The 26270-nt window shown below is 52.5% G+C and overlaps 1 protein-coding gene across 1 annotated transcript; it reads left to right on the top strand.

Moving 5' to 3' along the window:
• Nucleotides 1–4554: 4554 nt before the first annotated feature.
• On the top strand, nt 4555–22632 carry ASB13 (ankyrin repeat and SOCS box containing 13). The gene is made up of 6 exons (XM_082742338.1): nt 4555–4688; nt 9496–9683; nt 10773–10923; nt 13181–13315; nt 18982–19173; nt 20764–22632. Exons 1-6 carry the CDS (start codon nt 4646–4648, stop codon nt 20889–20891), a joined length of 837 nt encoding a protein of 278 aa, XP_082598464.1. The 5' UTR covers nt 4555–4645; the 3' UTR covers nt 20892–22632.
• Nucleotides 22633–26270: the final 3638 nt, after the last annotated feature.

Here is a 26270-nt window from a genome sequence, read left to right on the forward strand (position 1 = left end):
AGTAATGTCTCTGACAATGGCTGAAGCAACATTTTTCTGGATACATCTCCTGAGGCAAGAAAACTAAAAGCAAAAATAAATTATTGGGACCACATGAAAATAAAATGCTTTTGCACAGCTTTTTGTTCAATAAAACTAAAAGGCAGCCTACAGAATGAGAGAAGATATTTGCAAATGACATATTTGATAAAGGGTAAGTATCCACAAATCTATGAAGAAAGAATACAACTCAATACCCCCAAAACAATTAAAAAATGGGCAGAAGTATTAAAAAATATTTTTCCCCAAATACTACATCCAGATGGCCAACAGATATATGAAAAGATGTCCAATATCACTCATCACCAAGGAAATGAAAATCAAAACTACAGTGAGATATCATCTCATACCTATCAGAATGGCTAAAAGCAAAAGCACAAGAAATAACAAATGTTTGTGAGGATGTGGAGAAATAGGAACTCTCGGGCACTGTTGGTGAGAATGCAAGCTGGTGCAGCTACTGTGGGAGACAGTCTGGGGATTCCTCAAAAAGTTAAAAAGGTAAAAATAGAACTACCCTATGGTCCAGCAAATGCACTACTAGATATTTACCCAGAAAATACAAAACCACTAATTCAAAGGGATATATGCTATTTTTATAGCAGCATTATTTAAAATAGTCAAGTTATGGACGCAGCCCAAGTGTCCATAAATAGATGAATTGATAAAGATTGTGCTGTATAAACATCGTGCTGTATATGCACGATGGAATATTATTCAGCCATAAAACAAATGAAATCTTGCCATTTACAACAACATGGGTGGAGCTAGATAGTACAGTGCTACGTGATATAAGCCAGAGAAAGGCAAATATCATATGATTTCACTCATCTATGGTATTTAAGAGACAAAGCAAATGAACAAAGGAAAACAAAAGACAAATCAAGAAACAGACTCTTAACTGTAGACAGCAGATGTTTACCTGAGAGGAGGTGGGTGGGGGGATGGGTGAAATAAGGGGAGGAGATTAAGGGTATGTTTGTCTTGAGGAGCACTGTGTACTGTGTAGACCTGCTGAATCACTATATTCTACACATGAAACCAGTATAACACAGTATGTTAACTATACTGGAATTGAAAAAAAAAAACCTAGATGCATAAATCAGTGGAACAGAATAGCATGCCCAGAAATAAGCCCGTGCATGTATGGCCAATTAATTTACCACTAACGAGTCAAGAATATACCATGGGGAACGGACAGTCTCTCCAACAAATGGTGTTGGGGAAACTGGATGACTCTTATACACAAAAATCAACTCATAAATGGATTAAAAACTTGAACATAAGATCTGAAACCATAAAACTGCAAGAAGAAAATATAGGCTGTAAGTGCCTTGTCATTGATCTTGGTGATTTTTTTTTTTATTTTGACACCAAAAGCAAAGATAACAAAAACAAAAATAAATAACTAATAAATAATAAATAATTTTGGAACGACTCCAAAATGAAAAACTTCTGCACTGCAAGGGAAACCATTAGCAAAACAAAAAGGCAGCATATTGGATGAGAATAAAATATTTGTAGATCATAGATCTGATAAGGGGTTAATATCCAAAATATATAAAGAACTCCTACAATTCAATTCAATAGCAAATAAGGTGATGAAAGTGGCTGAGGACCTGAATAGTCCTTTTTCCAAAGATGGCATACCGACGGCCAATATGTGCATGGAAAGGTGCTTGACATCATTAATCATCAGAGAAATGCAAATCAAAACCACAATGAAATTGCACTTCATGCCTGTTAGAATAGCTCTTATCAAAGACAAGACGTAACAAGCGTTGGTGAGGATGTAGAGAAAGGGAATCCTTGTGCACTACTGGATCAGCCACTCTGCGAAAGAGTAGGGAGGTTCCTCAAAGCATAAAAAATAGAACTACCATATGATCCACCAGCTCCACTTCTGGGTATTTATGTGAAGAACACGAAAACGGTAACTCGATGTGGTATTTTCTTCCAATATAAGGCTGCTCCATCGACATGGGTAACCTGGGTAGACCCCTTGATCTTCTTAGCTAGATCTTCCGGAGAACTCGCTGTAGCATCTGCTTGTTGCTTCCCTGGGTCACCTTTATGCTTGGGAAGTAGGTTCTTTCCTTAAACCTCTGCCCGTTTTTCTTCTGCAGTGTCCTCACTTGTCAGTCTCCGTGGAATTGCAGAGTCGGGAGTCTTGCTCTGGAGGACATTTGGGCTTCTGGGAGTGGTGTGGCTGGTTTGCTCTTCATATAGACCCCTACAGCCTCACGATCAACATTAAGGCTGTTTGCTTTCTTATCATTTGTGTGTTTGCTGGACTAGCACTTTCAGTTTTCTTCAAGAACTCTGCCTCTGCATTCACACTTGGCTAATTGTTTTGTACAAGAGGTCTAGCTTTCAGCCCATCTTAGGTTTTTGTTTTTAATTTTTTTTAAAGATTTTATTTATTTATTTGACAGAGAGAGATCACAAGTAGGCAGAGAGGCAGGCAGAGAGAGAGAGAGGAGGAAGCAGGCTCCCTGCTGAGTAGAGAGCCCGATGCGGGACTCGATCCCAGGACCCTGAGATTATGACCTGAGCCGAAGGCAGCGGCTTAACCCACTGAGCCACCCAGGCGCCCCTGTTTTTAATTTTATTTGAGAGAGCGAGACAGCATAAGACAAGCAGGTTGGAGGGGCAGAGGGAGAGGGAGAAGAAAACTCCCTGCTGAGCAGGGAGCCAGATGTGGGGCTCTATCCCAGGACCCTGAGATCATGACCTGAGCCAAAGGCAGACCTTAACCAACTGAGCAACCCAGGCGCCCCAGCTTTAGATTTAAAGCGAGATGTGGGTGACTCTTCCTTTCACTTGTACACACAGATGCCATTGTAGGGTTATTGATTGGCCTGATTTCAACATTGTTCCATCGCAGGGAAGAGAGAGGCCTGAGGACAGGGAGAGTGATGGGAATGGCTGGTGCGGGGAGCGCTCAAGCACACGCAGTATTTATCAAGTAAGTTTGAGGTTTTATGTGGGTTTGGTTCATGGTGCCCCCAAACAGTTACCACAGTAACATCGAAGACTATTGACCCCAGATCACCATAAATAATGGAAAAACTTTGAAAAACTGCAAAAATTGCCAAAAAGTGACACCAAGACACACAATGAGCAAATGCTGTTGGAAAAATGGCACGGATAGACTTGCTCAACACACAAGCCTTCAATTTGTTAAAAAAAAAAAAATCTGCAAAGTAAAATCAAGTGAAATGCAAAAAAGGAAATTAATGCAAAAATAAATTACTAGTTAATGATATTTTCAGAACAACTTTATTTCAACTTGGACAAAAATTAAATTACATCCTATAGATTGAAACAAATTCCAGACTTAAAGACTTAACAGCAGAACAGAACAAAATAATTATATACATGTTCTGGCTCTTGGTGGGGAAATACATTCTGACCGTTGGAGAAAGAAGGAACACTCTCAGAGTATATATTTCTGAATATATATGAAAAGCTAAAACTTTTCTGCAATATTGCAATCAAGCAACAGAATGGAGAAAAATTTACAAAATAAGCTAATTAGGAAATATCTGCTAATATATTTAAGAAATACATACGTGTCTATGTAGAGACATAAATACAGTATAAATGTATGTGGTTTATAAATATATATGGTATATACAAATATACAGTCTGTACTAAGATCTAGATGATGCTTTAATCAAGGAAGAAAATTAAAGAAAATACGAACTATGATTCAAGGCATTGTTATAGAAAAAAATAACATCCCACAGCAACTAGATTTTAAAAATGTACATTGAATACAGAATGCAAGAAACTCACAAGAAAAATGCAGGATCCTAGTTTTGTTGAACAAGTGGCAGTGAGGGTGCGAACACACGGCAAACAGGCTTGAAGTGCCCTTTCCAGGTCCGGGGCTGGGACTCCCCAGGGGCTTTGGTCAGACCAGCTTCAAACTCCCTTTCCAGGCAAAGCCCGCGGTCTGGACGGGAGTCGTCCAGGGGAGAGAGAACCCTTCTGCTCTCCACGGGTCCTCGTGTATTTCCGCACCGGGTACGTCCTGATATTGCTGCTTTCCAGCCCCAAACTAACGTCTCCGCGTAGGCTCCGTCCAGGTCGGGGTGGGAGAGGGATCTCGTGCCGAGGCGACAAGGAACGTGGACGGAGTGAGACCTGCCGAACCGTGCAAGCCGCTTTGCGCAAGCAGAGCAAAGCGCACCTCACTACGCGGCCGTCCACCGGACTCAGGCGGAAACCGGTGCCTGCGTCCCGCCGCGGGCCCGGGGAGGGCGCGTCTGCTCTGCCCTCGCCCCCCGAAGGGCGCGCGGGGAAAGTGCGGGCGGGTCTTCCCGGACCCAGAGCAGAGCAGCTCCGCAGCGCCGCCCAGCCAGCAGCGCGAGGCACCGCCGGGATACCCGCCGGGAGCCCCGCCGCCCGCGCTCTGCGCCGGGCCCCGAGCTCCGGGCCGAGTCCCGGGCGCCGGGCCGCGGCCGAACTACAACTCCCGCGGCCCCTCGGGCGGCCGCGCCGCGCCCCATCGGCCCGCCCAGCCCGCGGAGCCCCGCCCAGGTCGCGGGCGCCGGAGTCGCCGGGACTGCGGGCGCGCGGCGGCGAGCGGGCGGGCGGCATGGAGGCCCGCGGGCCGGACGGCTGCTTCCTGGGCGACGTGGGTAGGTGCGGGCGCGGGTGCGGGGACTGCGGGCGCGCATCGGGCGCGGAAGCAGGGGCCGCCGGGCTGCCCTCGGGCGGGACAGGTGCGTCCGAGGACGCGCGCCCGGCGATCGTGACGCGCGCTGCCTCCGGGGCGCCGGCGGGACGCTTGGGTGGGCCGGGGCCGGAGCGCCGCGGTCCCCTTTCCCGAGCAGCCTCGGGGATCCGCGAGCATCTCCGGCGCGCTCTGCGTCCGGCTCCTCGACCCCGGCCAGCGCGTCGCGCAGCCAGTCATGGTCGTGACGCGTCAGTCGTGGGACTTGCCGCCTGCAGACCCACCGGCGCGCCGCGCACCTTGGGCAAGGCGCGGGGAGGGGGTGGGCATCGTCATGGCCAAGCTCAGAGCACCCGGGAGGTGCCCGGTGTGAGAAGGTCGTGGCGCACTGTCATTAGCATCCTACAGGTACACCCAGTCGTCATAGAAGGCATCTGCTCCGGGAGGAGGAGATGCCCTTGCGACAGGTCACCCTGTGTTTAAAAAGAAAGAAAGAAAGAAAGAAAGAGAAAGAAAAGAAAAAGAAATAGAAAAAAACCATCTCGGTTCTTCCCCGAATCTCGCTTACCATCCGGGTTACGGAAGAATAAAATGAATTCGAGGGCAAAGGGACATTCCCTGGGGGAAGCAAACATCTTTGCCAATGAAGTAATACTACAGCTGATGAAATGTGCCCAGAACACACTTTGAAAACCTAGAAGCCAAAAAAATAAAATAAAATAAAATAAAATAAAAAAGAAAAAATTGTCTAAAATACCTTTACCTTAGTAAAAACAGCATTGCCAATAAAGGTGGGAAGTCATAAGAGTCAGTTTCGAGTGTGAGGAGTTACAGCCCTAGCAAGGCAGGTGTTTGGTCTTGCAAAACAGCCACCTTCAACCAGATCAAAGGCATTTAATAAGCATCTGGTTTGACCTGGCATTCCACCCCAGGCAGGCACAAGACTTTGACCCCACCAGCATGATCCGTGTTTGGTTCAGTTAAATAAGCAATGAACAGCTAACCAGGGCAGCCAAAACTAGTTGGCATATTTTTGTTCATGTAGAGTGCTTAGTAACAGAGCATTTACTTCTGAGTGCTTTTGTTTTCTTTTTGTGTAGTTTAAGGAATCTTGAAGAGAAAAGCATACTCCAACAATGGATTTATGGCTTCTGAGTTTCATGGATATTTTTGACTGTCATTGTTTTATTTCCCTTAAAAAAATGTGCCCTGACACTTTCATTCTCAATGCTAATGAATCAGCTGAATGTATTGGATCTGGGGACCTGCTATCCCAGCAGAAGCAGAGGCCCACTGTAGGAACTGCAACCCATTTTAACATTCTGATCTGAAATTCTAGATGCATAGTATACTTACATTTTCCATTTTTTAATAGAACACCTCAGAGAGGTAAAGACTGTACTTATTGAGGCCATATTGTAAGGCTCTGCAGAGAATTTAGGGCAAGTCATCTCCTAAGTGAATCCAGTATTCATAACTTTGCAAACATAATACAAGATGTTATGGACCCAACGTAAGTGTCCATTTGCAAAGTTGAAAAAGTGATCCTATATTCAGGGTCTGTACTCAAGAGCTGTACTCAAGAGGCTGCCAGAAGACAACAAAAGGGTTCCTTAAGGATTTGGGGGCTCTAAGCCAGATGAACCAATTTTCTCAGTCATTCTTGGCCAAGAACTCCAAACATAGCTCACTACTGTCTGGGGTAATCAGAAGGTCTGATGGAGAGGGAAAGGAGAGTTTCTGGGACCACCGTAAGAGCCCGGATCTGCTAGGTTATGTGCCAGCATTCGTCACCTGTCCTGGGGGAGCTGCAGTCGGTCCCTATGTCTAATGATTTAAAGGTACAACTGAGTTCACACAACGAGAAAGAAGCAAGGCTGAAGTTAAACCCAGGAGGATTTTTTCTGGGTTCCTTGTTTTATGCTCAAAGACTCACACCCCTCCCATCAAATACCTTCATCTCTAATCAATTTGTAGGGTCACTTGAGTGCTTCCCTCCCGCCCCCACCACCCCCAGCAGTAAGTCTCAAGACTGGGCTTAAAATACTCCGTAAACTGTGTTGTAAACATATACTTTCTCACCTAGGCTTTGTCGTTCCATTTATAGAGCATGGGAAGAATTGATTTGGCAGAATTCCTAAGGGTTTAGGATTTTTGAAATGTTCAGTGACCACTGGCTTCAACTTAAAGTCCCCAGATTCATTAACCCCTCACCAGAGAGCCCGTCTGTCCCCTGAAGCCATGCTCTGACTTCTCCTCTCTAGCTATGAAAGTCCTAGATGAGATCTTCGCCCCTTAGAAACCCGTTTCATCCGCATTGATAATGTTTGCTGTAGCCACCCTGGTTCGTTTTCTTAGCTAGATCTTCTGGACCACATGCCGCTTCACTTGGCATTTTTATGATTTGGAGACGGCTTCTTTCCTTAAACCTCACAAACCAGGCTTCTAGCTTCTGTCTTTCTTTTACAGCTTCCTCGCCTTTCACCTTCCATGGAACTGAAGAGAGGTAGGGCCTCGCCCTAGATTGGGTTTTGGCTCAAGGCGATGATGTGGCTGGTTTGATCTTCTGTTCAAACCACCTACACCTTCTCCGCATCAGCAGTAAGGCTGTTTCATTGTCTTAGCATTCGTGTGTTCACTGGAGTAGCACTTCGCATTTTCTTCAAGAACTTTTTCTTTGCACCCACAACTTGGCTGTTTGGAGCAAGAGACTTAGCTTTCAGCCTGTCTTAGCCCTTCCACATGCCCCCGTTCCTGAGCTTAATCATTTCTCGTTGTTTTTAAAAACATTTTTTTAAAGATTTATTTTAGAGAGAGTGACAGCGCATGTGTGCGAGTTGGGGGGGAGGGGGACGAGAGAGAATCTCAAGCAGCCTCCCTGCGGGGTGCAGAGCCCAACGTGGGGCTCCGTCTCATGACCCTGAGACCATGCATGGCCTGAGCTGAAATTAAGAGTCAGGAGTTTAACTGCCTGAGCCCCCCAGGGGCCCCTCATTTCTAGCTTTTGATTTAAAGCGAGAGACACGGGACCCTTCCTTTCACTTGAACAGAGAGGCTGGCGTGGGGTTATTAGTTGGTCTTAATTTCACTGTGTGGTCTTAGGGAATCGGGAGGCCTGACAAGAGGGGGGCGGGGGAACAGTTGGCTGAGGAAGTCGGGACACCCACATTTGTCGATTAAGCTCCCCGTCTCCTAGGAGCATGGTTTGGGGCCTCCCCAGACAGGTAAGTAACACCAAAGGTTATGGATCGCAGGTCACGACAACAAAGGTAATCAAGTGTGAAATACTGCAGCAATGACCGAAGTGTGACAGGCACAAAGTGAGGTAAAAACCGTTGGAAAATTTGCAACACAGGATTGCCACAGGCCTTCAATGTGTAAAAAAAATTAAAAAATTAAAAAAGCAAAAAACCCAAATTACCTGCGAAGTGCAAGAAATCGAAGGCGCCCCCTCGCCTTCCTGAGCTGCAGCCCCGTCCTGCTGCGACACTGGGGGCCCCACGCTGCTTTCCCCTTCGTGGGGTTGCAACCCCTCACCCTGCCCGCGGGTTTGGCTTCTTCCAGACCGACTTTACAGTGGTAGCTGCTTTTTACTAGCCCCCAAGACAGGCGTGCCGGTGACTGGTCATTACCACGGGGGAGCAAACATCCTGGGGTCCCCTCAAGAGAAGGAGTAGAAAGTCCTACAAGCTTGGCTTGTCTATTTTGTGACATGGGGAGAAGGAGAGGAGAAGTGAGATGGGGGAATTCGGAGGGGGAGACGAACCATGAGAGACTGTGGACTCTGAGCAACAAACTGAGGGTTTTGGAAGGGAGGGGGGAGGGGGAGGGGGGTTGGGAGAGTCTGGTGGTGGGTATTATGGAGGGCACGGATTGCATGGAGCACTAGGTGTGGTGCATAAACAATGAATCTTGGACACTGAAAAAAATTAAATTAAAAAAAAAAAGCCGTTCTAGGGGGATGTAGTAATAAGATGTGCATTTTAAGGAGAGAGAGCTGCTATCATGAAGAGGTATGTGACGTGATCTCGTCTTTTGAAGTGCTGTGACGGTAAGGATAGGTCGGTATTAACCCAGCATGGTCATTTAGCACTTTTTTTTTTTTAAAGCTGAGTGTCTGGAAGACGCCACTGTACCCTGGGTTATGGACACCGAGTAAACACAGCTACAGTGGGTGCTTTCAGGTAGTTCACGGTCTCAGCTAGTTCGTGCCTTTTGGTCTGCACTTGGCCCAGACGGGCACCCTCATTCCCACCTAGTAGGGAGCCCAGTGGGCAGCAGGGCACCAGGCTCCCGGTGACCCCAGACTCACCGCGGTCAAGGCTCCGGCGCTCCGTCCCACCGCTCGTGCAGGCTCCGTGCTCAGGAGGCAGCGGGATGGCTCCAGCACCGCTGCGCTCGGGTCCAGGCCGCGTGGAGGTGAAGGAGGGAGGGTCTTCTGGAAGTCCGTGGGAGAGAGGGGAGTTTTGAAGCTGTGAAACCACTGCCAGTCTCCCCCTCCCTTCCTGGGAGCCACAGTTGGGTCAGCTGTGCTGCAGGGACGAGGCTCCCTGGGATTGGCTTAGATCACTCGCGGGGTGAGTCGGACACTCAACCGGCTGAAGCGCCCCGGCGCCCATCCCCCAGGGAGTCTGGGGCTGTTTGGACCAACTCCGTGATCACACGTGGGGTCTTGGGTTTCGTAAGGGTCCTTGGGGTTGCATGGGGTTCTCTGGCCCTGGAGGCGGCGGCGCGGCCCCAGCGCTCGTGTGCTCGTGTGCTCTCCCGCGCAGGTTTCTGGGTGGAGCGCACCCCCGTGCACGAGGCGGCCCAGCGCGGCGAGACCCTCCAGCTGCAGCGGCTGATCGAGAGCGGCGCGTGTGTCAACCAGGTCACGGTGGACTCCATCACGCCCCTGCACGCGGCCAGTCTGCAGGGCCAGGCGCAGTGTGTGCAGCTGCTGCTGGCAGCCGGGGCCCAGGTGAGGGGCCCTGTGGGATGGAGCCCGAGAGGGGAGGGATGCCACCTGCTCCCCAGAACCTAGGGAGGGAGAGAAAAGAGATACGAGGCCCGGGATTAGCCTTGTGCTGTGCAAATGCACGGGAAGGAGAGAAAGCCCTGGACGGGAAGGAGGAAGCCAGCGGGGGCCTTCTCTAGGTCGGCGGCACGCTGAGGCCCAGTGTGGTCATGGCTCGGCTATCAGGAGCGTGCTGGTGGCCAGAGAGAGGCCGTCGTCGGCAGGGAGAGGCAGGGGGAGCGCTCTGCATGGATGCAGGGGCAGGAGCAGGCCTGCACATCACACAGGCCCAGGAGCTGATGCTTGGGTCCGGGGGAAGGTTGTGGTCCCAGAGGACTGAGCCAGTTGCCGCTCTCGATGGAAGGTAGGGGCGGGCCGGCCCAGAACACAAGGCTCGGGTTTGTTTCCCCGGTGCCTGCCAGGGCGCGCCGCAGCCGGTTGTGGGGCACCGGGAGGAGCCGACTGGACACCCCCAACCCGCGGCCGCTGGAACCTGGGCCCCAGTGTGCGTCCTGAGCTGCACCGGTCCCACCGCCACGCCAGCTCCCCAGAGCCTCGCCTCTGACGGTGGCCCCCGAGGAACCGGAACACAGTGTAGTGTGTCCCCGAGTAACAGCGGAGTTCTAGACAGACCCTGCCGGCTGATGGAGTCGCCTTCTTCCTTCCCGAGGGTGTTCCGGCCGGAGGGGCCGCGTGAAGCCACCAGCACTCTGAGCAGGAGTTCGGACTCACTCTCCTCCTGCGTCCTTAGCTTGCAGTCTGGGGCAGGGGGCAGGGGGCAAGAGGGAAGCAGAATTGAGCCTGTCCCGAGAGAAGAGCCCCAAAGAGGACGCCTCCCACACTTGCAAGCTGACTGGCACTCCCGACCCCCGTGCCTTTGTCTTTGAACACCCTTGTCTGGCGCAGTTCCTTGGCACACACTTGGACACTGGTGCTCCCAACAAGGGCCTTTGCAAAGATGAATGTGCATCGGGGGAGAGCGGGTCCCGTGGGCTTCCCCTCGGCCCTGACGCCCGCCCTGACGCCCCCCCGCTCCTTTCTCCCTGCCACCAGGTGGACGCCCGCAACATCGATGGCAGCACGCCCCTGTGCGATGCCTGTGCCTCAGGCAGCATCGAGTGCGTGAAGCTCCTGCTCGCCTACGGGGCCAAGGTCAACCCGCCCCTGTACACGGCATCCCCGCTGCACGAGGCCTGCATGAGCGGTGAGTCCACGTGAGCAGGCGGTGTAGACGGGAAGCCACAGGTTGGTAAGGAGGGTGCCAGACTGCTTCTGGCTCCTGGTCGGGGGTTGCCCGGCTGTCAGCACCTCCGCCTTTTCTCCTTTTTTCCCGTCCAGGGGTGCAAGATGGTTTTCACCCAGGAGTCGGGGGGCCGTGGTTTCCAGGGCGGGGGTCTGTTTCTCAGGGTGCCCTCCAGTGCCTTTCAGATGTTTACACTGCAAGACCCTCCCCCTGCCGTGGCTCCTCTGTCTCCCCAGCCTTTTGCCCTGTGGCTCCCTGTTCTGGTTGGGAGATGAGACCCAACCTATGCCCGAGGACAGGTGCTGGCAGGGGGAGGAGGTGCACCCTGGAGGCTCGGAACAGGTGGGATTTCATCTGCCCCGCGGGAATGGATAGGTTTCAGTGGAGGGAAGAGGAAGGCCACTCCGTGCACAGAGAAGGGGACTCATCCAGCCTTACTGGGCCCGAAGTTCCCAGTGGAGGGTCAACAGAGAAGACTGGAAATTTAGGGCACACTGGCGGGTGGGAGATCGTTAAATGACAGACTACGGAGTCTGGATTCTACTCTTCTGAGTGAAGGTTGCACGCTCCTGGCCGGTATTTGGGTTGGCGGGCACCCTGCCAGGCTTGGTTGGGGGGGTGGGGGGGTGGGGGGTAGGGGGATGGGGGGGTAGGGGGGTGGCTGTGGGGGTGGGGCGTGCTCTTCCACGGCTCTTCACGGAGCCACTGTCCTCTGTGGTCTCCCGCCCCGCTGCCCAGTGAGGTCGGCTTTGGTCACCCGGACCTCGTGCTGAGACCGTACCACCGCCATCCAGGTCAAAGGAGCATCGTACAGTTCCAAGGACACTTTACGAAACCCGCGACACCACGTGTGATCGTGTCCTTGGTCCAGTCACTCCTCGAGGTCCTTGGGGGACCCCCCCATGGCCAGAGGGTTGAAGCCAGAGTCTTCGGCCCGGCCTGTGAGGCGTTGGCAGCCTGGGTCTCACTCAGAAGCTCTCCGAACCCTCTCCCACCGCTGCCCCCCACCACCGTGTCCCCCAGTCCCACCTAGAGCTGCGCAGTGCCCCCTGCCATTCCACACCTGCGTCTCTCTGCGTGTGGCCTGAAACCCCCACTTTGCAGAATGACGGCTGGGACATGAGCCATCTCCTGCTTCGGCGTTACCTACCCACTGTCCTATGTGCTCTCTGGGGCTCTCGCCGGGCTGATGTGTGTCTGGATTGTCTCTGGTCATTGATTTGTCCTTCCGCGTGGAGGGCAATAGGGACACCTTTATAAATTTATGTCCCGCTCTTGGGCAGACGGGGGAAGGGGGAGAGCTGGTCTTGTATCTGCTTAATTGCCTCAAACTCAGAATGATCCTTCTGCTAAAGTAGCGTAGTTTGGGGAGGCACATCTGCTGCTCCTCGGTAGAGGCATGAAGGGGTGGGCGTGTCCTGACATGGGAGCCAGGAGTGCAAGGCCCTGGGAGCCCGAGGGGGACGGATTCACTTAGAAGGCTTGGGAGAAGGCTCGGCAGGGTTTATAGTACGAGGGAGAGCAGGGCACAGAGTCAGAGCCGACTCAGGAGCGATGCCGATGACGAGACAGACCGGCCAGGCACAGGGACCCCCAGGAGGGGCGGGGGAGGCCTGTGCCGCGTCAGGACATCCCCAGGAGCATGGCCGGCAGAGGGCTGGAGCTGCCAGTGACGGAGCGGGAGTCCGTGAGGAGGGAGGATGCGGCCTGGGGCCGAATGGACCTCCGCGCAGACCGAGTTGGAGATGCCGGGAAGAGGCAGGAGAAGCCGCGGCGGGGACAAGAGCAGGGACCTACGAGGCGGGGAGGCGTCGGGAGGTTCATCCAGGAGCCGTGGCCGCGGGCTGGCAGCTTCAGCTCACGCCCAGGCTCGCCGCCCGCACACAGCTCAGCAGGCAGCCCGGAGGCGGGGAGCTTTTCCCTAGCTGCCGTGGAGCCGAGTCCGGCGGTTCAGGTGCTATCCCAGACCTTCCGCTCTCCCCCAAGAGGGTCCGCTGCCTGGCAGGCTCGGTAAACCCTGCAGGCCCTGAAGGGACCTTCTTTGGCTCCCCGGGGCCACACGGGATTGTGAATGGTGTTTGGTTGAGCCACAGCCCGGGTGCCCCCTTCCTCCCGCGTCGCCAGGCTCGGGGCTCACCTGTCCGGCTGCGGCTGCCTTGGGCTGATGGCAAATGCACACGTTCATTCATGGTTCCCGTCCTTTCCCATGCGTTGGAAGGAAGCTCCGAGTGCGTGAGGCTGCTTATTGACGTCGGGGCCAACCTGGAGGCGCATGACTGCCATTTCGGGACCCCTCTTCACGTGGCCTGTGCCCGGGAGCATCTGGACTGCGTCAAAATGCTGCTTAATGCAGGTAGGCCGGCCTTTCTCCTGCGCTGCCCAGGGTGAGTGTGTCCTCATTCTCCCTGCGCCGCTGGGGCAGGCGTGCTGGTGTTTATACCCGCGTGACTTGGTGCAGGGGTTTTGGTTACCTGTCCATGTCCCGGCCACGAGCGGGGCAGTGCAATCAGACAGACCAGCTTGGAAAGTGGCTCTCCCACCCGCACAGCTGAGACCGTGGGCCTCCGTGTCTGTATCTCTAAAGTTGGGAAGAATAAACCCCGTTTTGCGGGGTTGCTGGAAGGACTTGTACTCACGTTTCCACAGGATCTGCTGCTCGATAAAGGCCAGTCGTTATTTCGAGTGGGCACGGGGACCAGCCACCCTGCCTGCCTGATGGGTTTGCATCTACATCAGAAAGAGGTGGGGGGCTTCGTGGGAAAGGAGCCGGCAGCACGTTTGGAATCTGGGTCCTTGTTCAGGCTCAGGATAGGGGTTTCTCAAGGCGAAAAACAAAAAACGAAATAAAGCACAGCCCGGTCCAGTGAAGAAGGTTGGATTCAGGACCTGTTTCCGATGGCGGTTGTTGAAACATAGCCAAAGTGGGTGCTGGCAGGTAGTTTTCATTATGAACCCAGTGTAAATATTTTGTTGGAAAATTGTAGCTCAGCCATTCTGGGTGCAACTTAGGATGAAAAACAAAACTGGTCAGAAATAGAACGATGACGTGCTCTCCCCGGACGGCAGTCATTTGAGCGTAAGTTACATGTGCTTTTCTGTTCGGGAGTCTGGTTCGCTTTCATGAGCCACTTTTACGTGTTTTTAGTGAAAAAGACTTATTTTGTGTCAGGTTAGCCATTGGGGTGGTTTTCCTTCTTACACAACGCTAAACCGTCCGGACGAGGAGTAGTCTGAGGCCTTCCAGCAATCACTCCGCTCTGCGGTCACCCGAGGGTCATCAGCTGCCGTGACTGCTGAACTGAAATGGCCACGTTACCGTCAACAGCTGTCCCCAGAGCGCCTGCTGTGCATGCGCTCAGGACACCTGGTGCCCTTTCTTCTTTAGTTCCTTTAGTGGTGGCTGGAGGGGAGAGCATCGAGTCAGGGCCCTGAACCCCAGCACCCGTCTGTATCAGTTAGGACTTTACGGATCCAGTTACTCCTGTAAGCCGCCACGTGCAGGGGGCCGAAGGGAAGTCCTGGTCCAGGAGAATGAAAGGATCAGAAGGAGGCAGGTGTCAGGGTTGTCTGCCTCCTGAAGCTGGCATGTCTCCGAATCTTGCAGGTCTGCTGTCCACTCTGCGGGCTTGATCCTATGCCTGGCGTCCCTAATGGGCTGAAAATGACAGCATCAGGGTCGGGCTCAAATCCACTTTTCTTCCCGAGGCTTCGGGTAGTTTTCTCTAAGACTGAGAAACAGCTTCTCCAGCTGTCTCCCGCACATTTCCCCTTAAATCTCAGGAGCCACATTGGGTCCTGGTTCGGAACCCAATGTAGTCTCTTGGTCCTGGCTTGGCACATTCTGACTGGCTCAGGCCCAGGTTATTTGAACCAATTCCTGGGGGTGGGGAGAGAGGGATTCACCAATCAGGGCCCATTCCCAGGGATAGAGGCCAGGCGGTCCCCCTGCCCTAGCAGCCACTGTCCGCAAGTTCCAAGGTGTGGGCTCAGTGGGGCGGGCTGGTCAGTCTGGGAAGGCAAGGCAGGGGCCTTTCCAACACTGGGGGCATGGAGTGAGGGACAGAATGGAGTGCCCTGGGGAAGGCTCCCCCGCACAGCTGTGGTGGCCGCCACCACCAGGCCCGCGGCCGTGGACTTGACTGTCGCTGTAGGTTTAGATGGTGGCCTTTGACAGCTCCTCCTTCCTAGAGCAGAGGCATGGTTTCCAGCTGCCAGCGAGGGCACCCCGGAAAGGAGAGAGCGGGCAGCATGCGGGCTCCAACGGACTAGTGATTCTGCACGTGGTGGGGTGGGTCGCAGAGCCCTTGGAAGATCCACGGGAAGCCTCAGACGCCGGGGTGGGCACGGAGGCGGCGGGTCTGGTGCGGAGCCCCAGAGACTGGAGCCGCCGCCGGGAGCGCGCAGAGGAGCGGGGACCGCAGCGGAGCGGGGACGGTGCTGCGCGGGTGCCGGGGGGGGGGGGGTCCCACATCCTGGTGGCCGGCCCTGGTCTGCGCCATGCGCATAAGGCGCTACTCCGAGTCCGCTTTGGTCCGGTCGTGCTTTGAAATCAGAAATCAGACTTTGAGGGCGCCTGGGTGGCTCAGTGGGTTAAGCCGCTGCCTTCGGCTCAGGTCATGATCTCAGAGTCCTGGGATGGAGTCCCGCATCGGGCTCTCTGCTCAGCGGAGAGCCTGCTTCTCTCTCTCTCTGTCTGCCTCTCTGCCTACTTGTGATCTCTCTCTGTCAAATTAATAAATAAAATCTTAAAAAAAAAAAAAAAGAAATCAGACTTTGACCCCTTTTTCCCTGAAGACTGAGGTTGAGAATTTTTAATGCCCCGATGCCTGAGGTTGTTTTGCTTGGCTTCCCCCCCCCCCCCCCCGCTCTCTCCCTCCTCCCTCTCCCCTTCTCTCCTTCCAGTTCCCCTGCCTCCTCATCTCTTCCTTCCTCTCCCCTACAGCCCCTCCTTCTCTCCGCACCCCAGTTGCAGGCACATCATCATCAGCCCCCACAAAACCACCTTCTCCCCCTTTTTCTTTCCTCTGTCCCTGCCCCCCAGCCCCCATTTTACGGTGTGTTCGCTTCCTTTCTCTGTTTTGTAAGCTACACCCGGAGGGTTGAGTCACGTACTTGTCTCGGGCAGACGGTGCTGTGTTCCTGACTCTGCCCTCGGTGCTGTTTGTACCGTGTGTGCCCAGGTCCGTGGTTCGCCGAGCTGCAGCGCCTGCCAGTGCCCCCTCCCGATCCCCCTCCTGCGTCCAGTCCACAGGAGCCCGGAGCAGGACAAACAGCCTGCTTTGGAAAGAATCACTGTGTGGTGGTTTTGTAGCCTGAGAAGCGAGGCGGTGTGAGTCCGAGAGCTCTTCCTACCGCTGGTTTTCTCCTTGACCGCCTGTGGCCCCGTCTTTCTTGCTAAACAGAGACAGTCTCTTTCTGTCCCGCTTGGCAAGATCATTGCCACAATTAATGACCTGAGGCAGCTTCTGCATTTCACAGTCTGTACACTTTACAGTTTATTTTTCATCACCAGTTTGCGTCTAGCATTCATACTCCTATTTGCTTTATGACTGCAACTATAGAATTCTTTATTCTTCCAGGCGGCTATTGCAAGAGCGCCCCCCAGCATGTAGGGGTTTCATGGGGGGAGGTTCTTTTTTTAAAATTTATTTTATTTTTTAATTAACATATATTATTAGCCCCAGGGGTACAGGTCTGTGAATCGCCAGGTTTACACACTTCACAGCACTCACCATAGCACATACCCTCCCCAGTGGCCATAACCCCACCACCCTTTCCCTACCCTGCTCCCCCCGGCAACCCTCAGTTTGTTTTGTGAGATTAAGAGTCACTTATGGTTTGTCTCCCTCCCAATCCCATCTTGTTTCATTTATTCTTCTCCTACCCCCAAGTCCCCCCACGTTGCATCTCCACTTCCTCATATCAGAGAGATCATATGATAGTTGTCTTTCTCCGATTGACTTAGTTCGCTAAACATAATACACTCTAGTTCCATCCACGTTGTCGCAAATGGCAAGTTTCCACTTCTTTTGACGGCTGCATAGTATTCCATTGTATATATGAACTGCATCTTCTTTATCCATTCATCTGTTGATGGACGTCGAGGTTCTTTCCATAGTTTGGCTACTGTGGACATTGCTGCTATAAACATTGAGGTGCACGTGCCCCTTCGGATCACTACATTTGTATCTTTCAGGTAAATACCCAGTAGTGCCATTGCTGGGTCATAGAGTAGCTCTATTTTCAACTTTCTGAGGAAACTCCATGCTGTTTTCCAGAGTGGCTGTGCCAGCTTGCATGCCCCTCAACAGTGCAGGAGGGTTATGGGGAGATGGTTCTTCAATGATTGCCTTTCAGCATTATTTTTGCAGTGCGTATCTGCGGAATTAAATACTTAGGTAATGTAGCTTTCTTCCTAAGGGATTTTTTTTTTTTTTTTTTTTTTTTTTGCCTTGACCTGACTTGGGAGTTGGGCAGAGAACTTTTCTGGGCTTGTATTATCTTGTTGGGGTGCTTGCTGGGTTCTTAGGATCAGGCAGTGATGGCTGTTATGGATGTAGTTTTTAGGTTCTACTAGGGAATTAGAACTGTTCTAAGTCATGGGTTCCTGGGTGGCCCAGTTGGTTAAGCATTGGTCTTCAGCCCAGGTCATGGTCCCTCGGGTCCTAGGAGTGAGCCCCTGTTGAGCTTAGTGGGGAGCCTGTTTGTCCCTCTTCCCCTCCCCCAACTTGTGCAGCCTTGAGTTCTCTCTCTGCCTCAAATAAATAAATAAAATCTTTAAAAAGAAACCCTTTTAAGTCAGAAACCAGAATTTCCCAATATTTTTGAGCAGTGGGACAGGAAATCTAATACCCTTACATCCCTTATTTCTTCTAAATTTATCACATGGAGACATGTTGGTGACCTGACCTCCTCTAACCCCACGTGGCTGATATTTTATGACTGTGATGGGAGTCTCTTCACTAATGCTGGGCTATTTGCTTGGCTTCTTTAAGATACTTTTCTCCTATCCTGTTTCTCTTATAACTTCCTTATCCACTAGGAGCAGACTTCAAAGAAGCTGGTTAAAAAAAAATCCTGAGGGCCCAGGAGATCCCCTTGTGTAGAATTGGTGATGGCCATGCCCTAGGAATGATGTTTTACACAAATCCTATTTTTATCAAAATATTTTTGATGCATGTAAAATATTATAATTAGTACTTATTCATCTCTTTCTGAAAGTCTACTGTTTTTTTAAAAGATTTTATTTGAAAGAGCATAGACAGGGCAAAGGGCAGTGGCAGAGGGAGAAGCAGGCTCCCTACTGAGCAAGGACCCCCCCAATGTGATCCCCAGACCCCGAGATCATGGCCTGAGGTGGAGGTGGACACTTAACCGCCTGAGCCCCCCAGGCGCCCCTCTGAATGTCTACCACTATCCTGAGAGCCGGTGGGTGGCAGAGCTTACGAGACACCTCATCTCTTACCTGAACTGTGGAAGATGTTTGGGGAACATGACCTGTGTTTCCTTTGAGCTTCTCTTTTCTGAAAGCATAATTACTAGGAAGTATTCCGTCCTTCCTGCAGCACAGCTTTCCAGAGCCTCTGTCCTGCACCTGCCGTGCATGTGCTCGCGCAAGCAGGGACAGCGTGCACAGGAGCGGGAACAGCAGGGGAGTTTCTGTAGCTTCCCCCGAGCTCTCAGAGCCTCAGGATCCACGGGCACAGCCTGTATGAGGTCTTAGAACTGCCTGTTAACTCACAGGGAAGTTTTCTGTTTTCTTTTTCTTCTTTCCGGTTCCATTTCCAGTTCTCTCACTTTCCTTTAGCTGTTGGTCTGTAGCTCTCCTACCATCAGAAAAAAAAAAAGTAATTACTGCTTTGGGATCCTGAAAAGGCCGTAGAGAATCTGTCTTGACTTTCTTTTCCCGGCTGGGGCATTGCTTTTGGACACTGTGTGGAGCGAGAAAGTACCACCTGACCTTTCTGCTGGCTTCTCGGCCTCTGCTTGTGATAATTGTTCTCCGCTCTGGACCGGCAGGGGCCAACGTGAACGCAGCGAAGCTTCACGAGACCGCCCTGCATCACGCAGCCAAGGTGAAGAACGTTGACCTCATCGAGATGCTCGTTGAGTTTGGAGGCAACATCTACGCGCGGGACAACCGGGGGAAGAAGCCGTCCGACTACACGTGGAGCAGCAGCGCGCCGGCCAAGTGCCTGGAGTTCTACGAAAGTGAGGCCCTGGCATCCCTGTCGCGCGGATGTGCTTGGTTGGGTTCGCATGGCACGGGGTAGCCTGCAAATGCTCTGACAGTCTGTCAGTCATGTCCGAGCTAGCCAGCCGTCCTGGGCCCCTGTGAACCACCCCCACCCTCCAGGAGACAAGGACAAAGGATCTGGCTGAGGACCAGACTTCTTTGGGTGCAGATTCTTTTTTAAAAGATTTTATTCATTTATTTGAGTAAGAGAGAGGGAGTGCCCAAGCAGGGGGAGTGGCAGGCAGAGGGAGAGGGAGAAGAGGAACCCGAAGTGGGGCTTGATCCCAGGCCCCTGGGACCATGACCTGAGCCAAAGGCAGACACTTAACCGACTGAGCCACCCAGGCACCCCTGGGTACAGATTTTTTTTTTTTTTAAGATTTTATTTATTTATTTGATAGACAGAGATCACAGGCAGGCAGAGAGGCAGGCAGAGAGAGAGGGGAGGAAGCAGGCTCCCTGCTGAGCAGAGAGCCCGATGCGGGGCTCGATCCCAGGACCCTGGGATCATAACCTGAGACAAAGGCAGAGGCTTAACCCACTGAGCCTCCCAGGCGCCCCATGGGTACAGATTTTCAAATGATTTTATACTGCCTTACCACCACAAGAGGCTTACAGATGCCTCTCAGTTGGGGGAGAAAAAAACTAATTTACTCACACGTTTGCTGGCCCCACCCCCCCGAAATCCGTCTGAACTTCGAGGCAGATGCCATCCATGTGTGTCCAACATGTCCTGGACGGTATTTCTTTTCTTGTTCCAAATAACTGGCGGCATGAAGTAACGGGGGAAAATGAATCTCCCCACGATTTCTTTTTTATCTTTTCTTCTTTTCCTCTCAAAGAATTTTTTATTTCATTACTCTTCATCAGTCGAGAATACTGTGTTTGGCGAATTTGTATTTTTATCAAGCAGATGTTTGCAGCGTATGTGGGTTTTTAAAGAATCGAATCATTGTAAAAGCCGACTCTGTTACGCAGGTGCCTTGGTGGCCAGGGGCCCCAGGGACCTTCCATTGTTGGCCCTGGTGTGCTCGCCCTCCCGAGCCACGGCTGCAGGCTTCTCCTTTCGTCCCGAGGTCCTGACCCTCAGCCTGCGAGCCAAGCTGTGTCTGTCAGAGCCGTTCTGTGGTGTGTGCGTGTTGTGCCCGAGTCCCTCTCTGCCCCGCGGCTCGGGCGGTGAGAGCAGGGCCTGTGGCCTGGGACCTGCCCGGCGCCGGCCCTCATCTGTCTGGAAGTTTGAGAAATGAGCCTGCTAGCCACAGAGCAGTCCTTTGCTGGCGAATCTGTGTGCCAAGCTCTAACATTACAGAGAAGGGGTAAAGAAAAGCCTCCCCAGAACCCCACAGAATGAAGTCCCAGTGGACGCTACCCAAATTCCATTTCCTGATCTTCCTTCCGGGCTCCTTGGCGCCCCTCCTGGTAGCCTTCCCGGAAGGCGCGCAGGCCCCGTCCTAGCCCGCGGGGAGGGGAAGCGTTTCCAGGTCGGCCGTGGCGTTTCCTGACGGGAGGATGGTGTGCTCCTTCCTCCCGCTCACCGCACGGGATTCCTGTTCCGTCTCTTCCAGAAACACCTCTGACCCTGTCGCAGCTCTGCCGGGTGAGCCTGAGGAGGGCTGCTGGCGTCCGAGGCCTGGAGAAGATCACCAAGTTGAACATCCCTCCCCGGCTCATCGACTATCTTTCCTACAACTGAGCCGCAGGCCTGGGAGGCAGGAGGCGGCCAGGGCGCCAGGGGTGGGGGTCCCCTGGCTGCCGGCCTTGCCGAGCCTAGCGGCTGGGCCGCAAGGACTGGCCTTGTCTGCAGCCGCCCGACTGCCGGAGCCAGAACACGTTCCCTGCGTCCCGGCTGCCTGCCCTGCTCTGTCTCCTCTGCAGACCCGCGGAGGATACTTCCAAGGCCCTGGGAAGGCCCGGCCTCAGCTTCTGCAGGGAGCATGGCCCCGTGCTGCCTCGCCTGGAATTCTGCTCTCTCCTCGGGCCCAGCCGTCCGGTGTCCTTTCACTGACCTTCTTCAGGGGGACTCTCAGGGAGGACTCTTCTGGGAGCGTAGGAGAAGGCCACGCAGGGCTGAGGGTCCAGGGCCCTGCTGCCCCAGAGCCCGGGGCACCTTCGGCACTAGCGCGGTCCTGGGTGTCCGAAGGGGAAGGACCCTGTGCTGCAGAGGTCAGGTCCTGACCGTGTGGTTGGGGACAGCTGCTTTGATGACATCCTGCTACTTGGACGCTTTTTTCTGGAGCTGTGCTCGGCACTCTACAAGGTCCCCCTGTGCCCAGGCAGACCTGACACTCAGGGGGGTTTGCAGGGGTGTTGGTGGGGGAATCCTTGGGCAGATTACTCCCCACACCTAGCACAGGGACTCTCCATGCCTCAGCTCTGCAGAAGTTTATGTTGGGGATACAATCTTGAATTAGAGCAGACACAGGCTGCCGCGCTGAGGTTTTGTTTACAGGTCTGCAGAACCCCAGAGGACGTGCAGGAGTGTCCGCATGTATTCCGGGAGAAGCTTCCAACGTGAAGGACCGTTAGGAGCCCCTCTAGGGAGGACCGCTCCTCTGGATGAATGGATTCTCTCCTTACCCTAGAGTGTGCTCACTCCCCGAAGCTCTGAAATTGTTAGGTCAGGGAGATTGCTGGCTCCCGGGATGACCAGCTGCTGAGTCGTGCCTTTAGTAGGGACTTCCGGGACGTCTGTGATGCTGGGAACTGTCCGAGTGCTGAGCTGCGTAGGAATCAGACTCTTTCCCCAAGGCAGGGGAAGAAAAGGTTTTTTCCGGTCTGTTCCTGTAGTAACAGAGACATGAGCTCTACACTCTCGGCCATGAGACGAACCCTTCAGTAGTACAGTTACATGGCCTCTGTGTCAGATTCTCTCTCCTGATTTAAAAACACAAAAACCAGGCAGTTCAACTAGAGGACGTTTACATAATTCGTGCAGGTGTATTTGGTTTCTGGGGACACAGGGAAGGCACCACTGGGAAACGAGGCTGGGAGTTGTGCCCGAAGGCCGATGTCCCGACCTGCTCTCAGGGGAGTGTGTGGGGCAGAAAGAGGCTGCACTGGGGAAGCCAGGCGTGGGCGCGTCTTGTCTCCTCGGGGTTCCTTGGTGGGGCCGCAGATCTGGGGAGAGTTTCATGGTGGTGGCCAGTGGGCATTTTCTGGCTTGAAAATGACATTGATGCATTGTCAAGGTGGTGCCTCGCTGAGCGCCGAGAAGGGGTCACTCCCCTTCCAGTGCCATGTGAGATCCGAGTTTGGGGCAGATGGTTTGGCACGTACTAACAACAACAATGAAAAAATCTCTGGGTTCTGCCCATCCACCTGTGTAACAGAAACTGGCCTCTAGCCACGAATGCTGATGCGCTTTCTCCCATGGACTAGAGTGCAGAGTCCGTCCCCACACTCACTGCTCAATAAAAATTGTTTCATAGAGTCCATCCTGACGTTCACACAGCCCTTTTGTTGGAAGCAGACGCACTGATGGGGCCTGGCCTTCTCCCAGATTCCTGTCTTCCTGCCTCTCTGTGTCCTGGTGCTGATGCCAGTGACTAGGACTTTAGGGCCTCCTGTAGCTTTTCTCTGTCAGCCTTACCGAGCTGTAACCGACGTGGAACCCACCTACAGCCTGACTGTAGATACGTTTCTCTGCTCCTCTGAGCCCAGATCTTCCCAGCCACGGTGCTGGGAGGAAAGGTCAGAATCTGATCATTTAAAGGACATTAATAATCAAGTCCTGAATTGTACGAATGAGACCATGAGGCCCTGATAGCCTGTGTTTTTGTGAGTCTGAAGTTAGGTGATTAATAGAGGCCTTGAAAAACATAAAGTGCTCCCCACACATCACAGTTAGGTGGGTATGTGTGTACTGTGGCTTTACGGGTGTTTGTACAGCTTATAGCTGTGTCAGTGATTCTCTTCTGACTTTGGGACAGTCCCACTTATTTCAGGAGAAACATCAGAAGACCTCTCTGTTGGCATTTTAGAACTCGACATGCAGCTGACAAATCAGGAGACCCTTGTGGCACAGATAACAACGGACTGGTCATGAAAATACAGAAAGATCTAGAAATCGTAAGGAAAGTTTAGGGCACCTGGGTGGCTCAGTTGGTTGAGTCTCCCTTTGGATCAGGTCCTGAAACCAGGCTCCTGGGATCGAGTCCTGCATTGGGATCCCTGTTCAGTGGGGAGCCTGCTTCTCCCCTTGCTCATGCTCTCTCTCTCTGACAAATAAAATCTTAAAAAAAAAAAATGAAATTGATAACCTGACAGAAGAAAGAAAACAGGCAAAGACTCTGGACAAGAAATTTTATAAAAGAGAAACCTCAACTGCCCCCTGAGAGGAAAGGGTAGTTAGTAATGATCAGGGAAATGTGAATTAGGGGCTGTTCAATTCAACAAAAAGATACCAGTATGTAGTGTCATCTTGATGGAAATCGACAGGTTTGACAGTAATGTTGTTGGGTCTTATGGGTGTATAGGGCAGGGGCTACTCGTGGGGTACAGACTGAGAGGTGTATTTTGGAAGGCAGGAGATGATGTCTGTGACCATTAGAAGTACGTACCACATGTACCCAGAATTTCTCCTTTTATAAACTTGCTTTAAAGACACTCAGGCGTATCACAAGGAGACTCCGTGAGGAGGTTAGTGCCACAGTGTTGGTAACCATGTTGGCCCCATTAGTCGGGATAAGTTGGAGAATATAGTCATAGACAGCCTGTTCTCTATTAAGCTTAAAGTGGATTTGAGCCCAATGCTTTCACAGTAATCGGTCTAAAACTTCTTATGGCAGACAGAAAAAAGTTGTCAGCCTTTATGTATGTATGATACGACTCCATCTGTATAGACTGAAATACAGAACAGTCTGAGTGTCTAAGGGTGCCGAGTGAATAAGAAATACACGGAATGATGGAACCTATGTGGTGCTCAGGTCCCCTCTGGGCCAGGAAGTGGGTGTGTGACTCCAGGAGAGACACCAAGGAAACTTCAACTATGTGCTATTTTGTTTCTTGAAACAAAGTTACGAAGCAAATACAGAAGGCCACTCTTTCAGGCTGGGCAGCCAACAGACACCTGCCTCTGTGCTGTCTGTGTGTGGGAGTTTACTGTTTTCAGACTAACAATTTAAGGCACAGAGGAGGAACAAAGGCAGAAATGTCTTTTTTTTTTTTTTAAAGATTTTATTTATTTATTTGACAGAGAGAAATCACAAGTAGACGGAGAGGCAGGCAGAGAGAGAGAGGGGGAAGCATGCTCCCTGCTGAGCAGAGAGCCCGATGCGGGGCTCGATCCCAGGACCCTGAGATCATGACCTGAGCTGAAGGCAGCGGCTTAACCCACTGAGCCACCCAGGCGCCCCAGAAATGTCTTTTTTAAAAAAGAGGAAGAGATCCCTGACGCTGTTGTTATAACAAGATTCTGTTTCAGGATATCTTTCCGCCTCTCACTGGCAAGGAGCACCTGTTTCGGTGATGAGACCTTGTCTTTTGCAGCAGGACCTGACACTGTGTTCCCTCCATCCTTGTTTTTGGGCTGAGGAAACAGGTCGCAGCTACTTTCTTAGGGTAGATTTTGAAAGCCCTGAGTACAGTTGTGACTTCCAGAACCCCCCTGCCTCTCGTCCAAAGGGCAGTATTGGCTAAATCCCCTTTCCTGCTTAGCTTCACCTGCTCTGGGATGGCCCACCCCCTAGGTGATTGTGAACCTTCTAAATGTGGCTCTGTGCAAAGTTCCCTGCCTCAAATCCTACCCTTTGGAGACATGGGAGCCTGAAGAACTGGTTCAGTAGGAAGACCCCTTGTCTGGCTTTGAGGTGCTGCCCACCCCCCACAGGTCAGAGGGGGCAGGCACAGGGAAAGAAGGGGTCTCCTCACACCCTTCACTCTCCTGCCCCTCTGGGTCCCTTCCCATCGCCAGGGAAGGAAGTGGAGTCCCCTCCTTCCCTTCCTGATGACTGCGCGTCCAGAGATGCTGCGCGTGGTACCCATCTGTACTTGGGATGAGTCTGTGCAAAGCTTTGAAGTTGTTTGGGACCAAAAGAATGCCTTGGCACATCCGTCCCCTCCCCGGGGTTGCTCTGGTAGAGCTGGTCGTGCTTTCTTTCCAGGGGGCAACCACCCTGACTTGTAAGCAGTGGAGTTCTTTATTCAAGAAAACCATCTTCAAACCAGCTCTGCACGCAGCTCGGCTGCGGGCTCTTGTGAGCAGCTGTGCTGTCTCACACTCGTCAGAGGGCTCGCGAGGGTGCGAGCAGGCTGGCTGCGTGCCCGCCCTCTGGGCTGCTCTAGCATTTACGGTTCTCCCTGTAACAGCCTGGAAAGTATTTCCAGACCCTGGAGTCTTTGCTTTTTCCTTTTCTCGGTGTTGGTACCACATGGCTTTGGCAGCTGAGCCCCAGGCGTGTTGGCGTGAAAGTCTTGTGATCTCTGCCACTCCGAACGAAAATATGTCTTAAGTTGTCCAATCTAAACAAGGTGCCTCCTACAAGCCCAGTGCCTCACAACCACAAGAGAAGGGAGAGAAGACTCCCGATCGGCCTCCCGCCCCCGGCCCCACACACTTCCTTCTTTATTTAATGTTTTTCTCTCCAGCAGCTGCTCTCCAGGTGTGCGGTTCTTGTGAACCAGACTTCAGAGCGGAGAGGTTGCAACTGAACGCAGAGCCAGGAGGTACAGTGAGTTCAGCCCTCTGCTTTCCGTGTGACCAATACAGAAAACTCCCATTGCTGCTTCTTGTTACTCCAAATCCCAAGGCCTATTCTGCGGTGACAGAGCATTAGATGGGACAAGCGGCAGGAGCCTTTACTCAAGCCATGGTTCACTTTCCACACCCACCCGCCAGCCAGCCTCGCGTCCCTCCAACCGCCCCTCCGTCCCTTCCTATCCATCCGTCTGTCCATCCATCCATCAGCCAGCCAGCCAGCCAGCCTTACAACCAACCCCCCCTTCCATGCACCCAGCCCTCCCTACTCCCGCCGTGCAGGTACCCCCCCCCCCCCCGTCCACTCAGCCATTCCTTCCTCCTTCCCTCCCTCCATCCATACTCTCATCCTGTTTTCTTTTATTTTTATTTATATAT

Source organism: Mustela nivalis (assembly GCF_964662115.1).
Source record: "Mustela nivalis genome assembly, chromosome: 7".
Lineage (NCBI taxonomy): Eukaryota > Metazoa > Chordata > Mammalia > Carnivora > Mustelidae > Mustela > Mustela nivalis.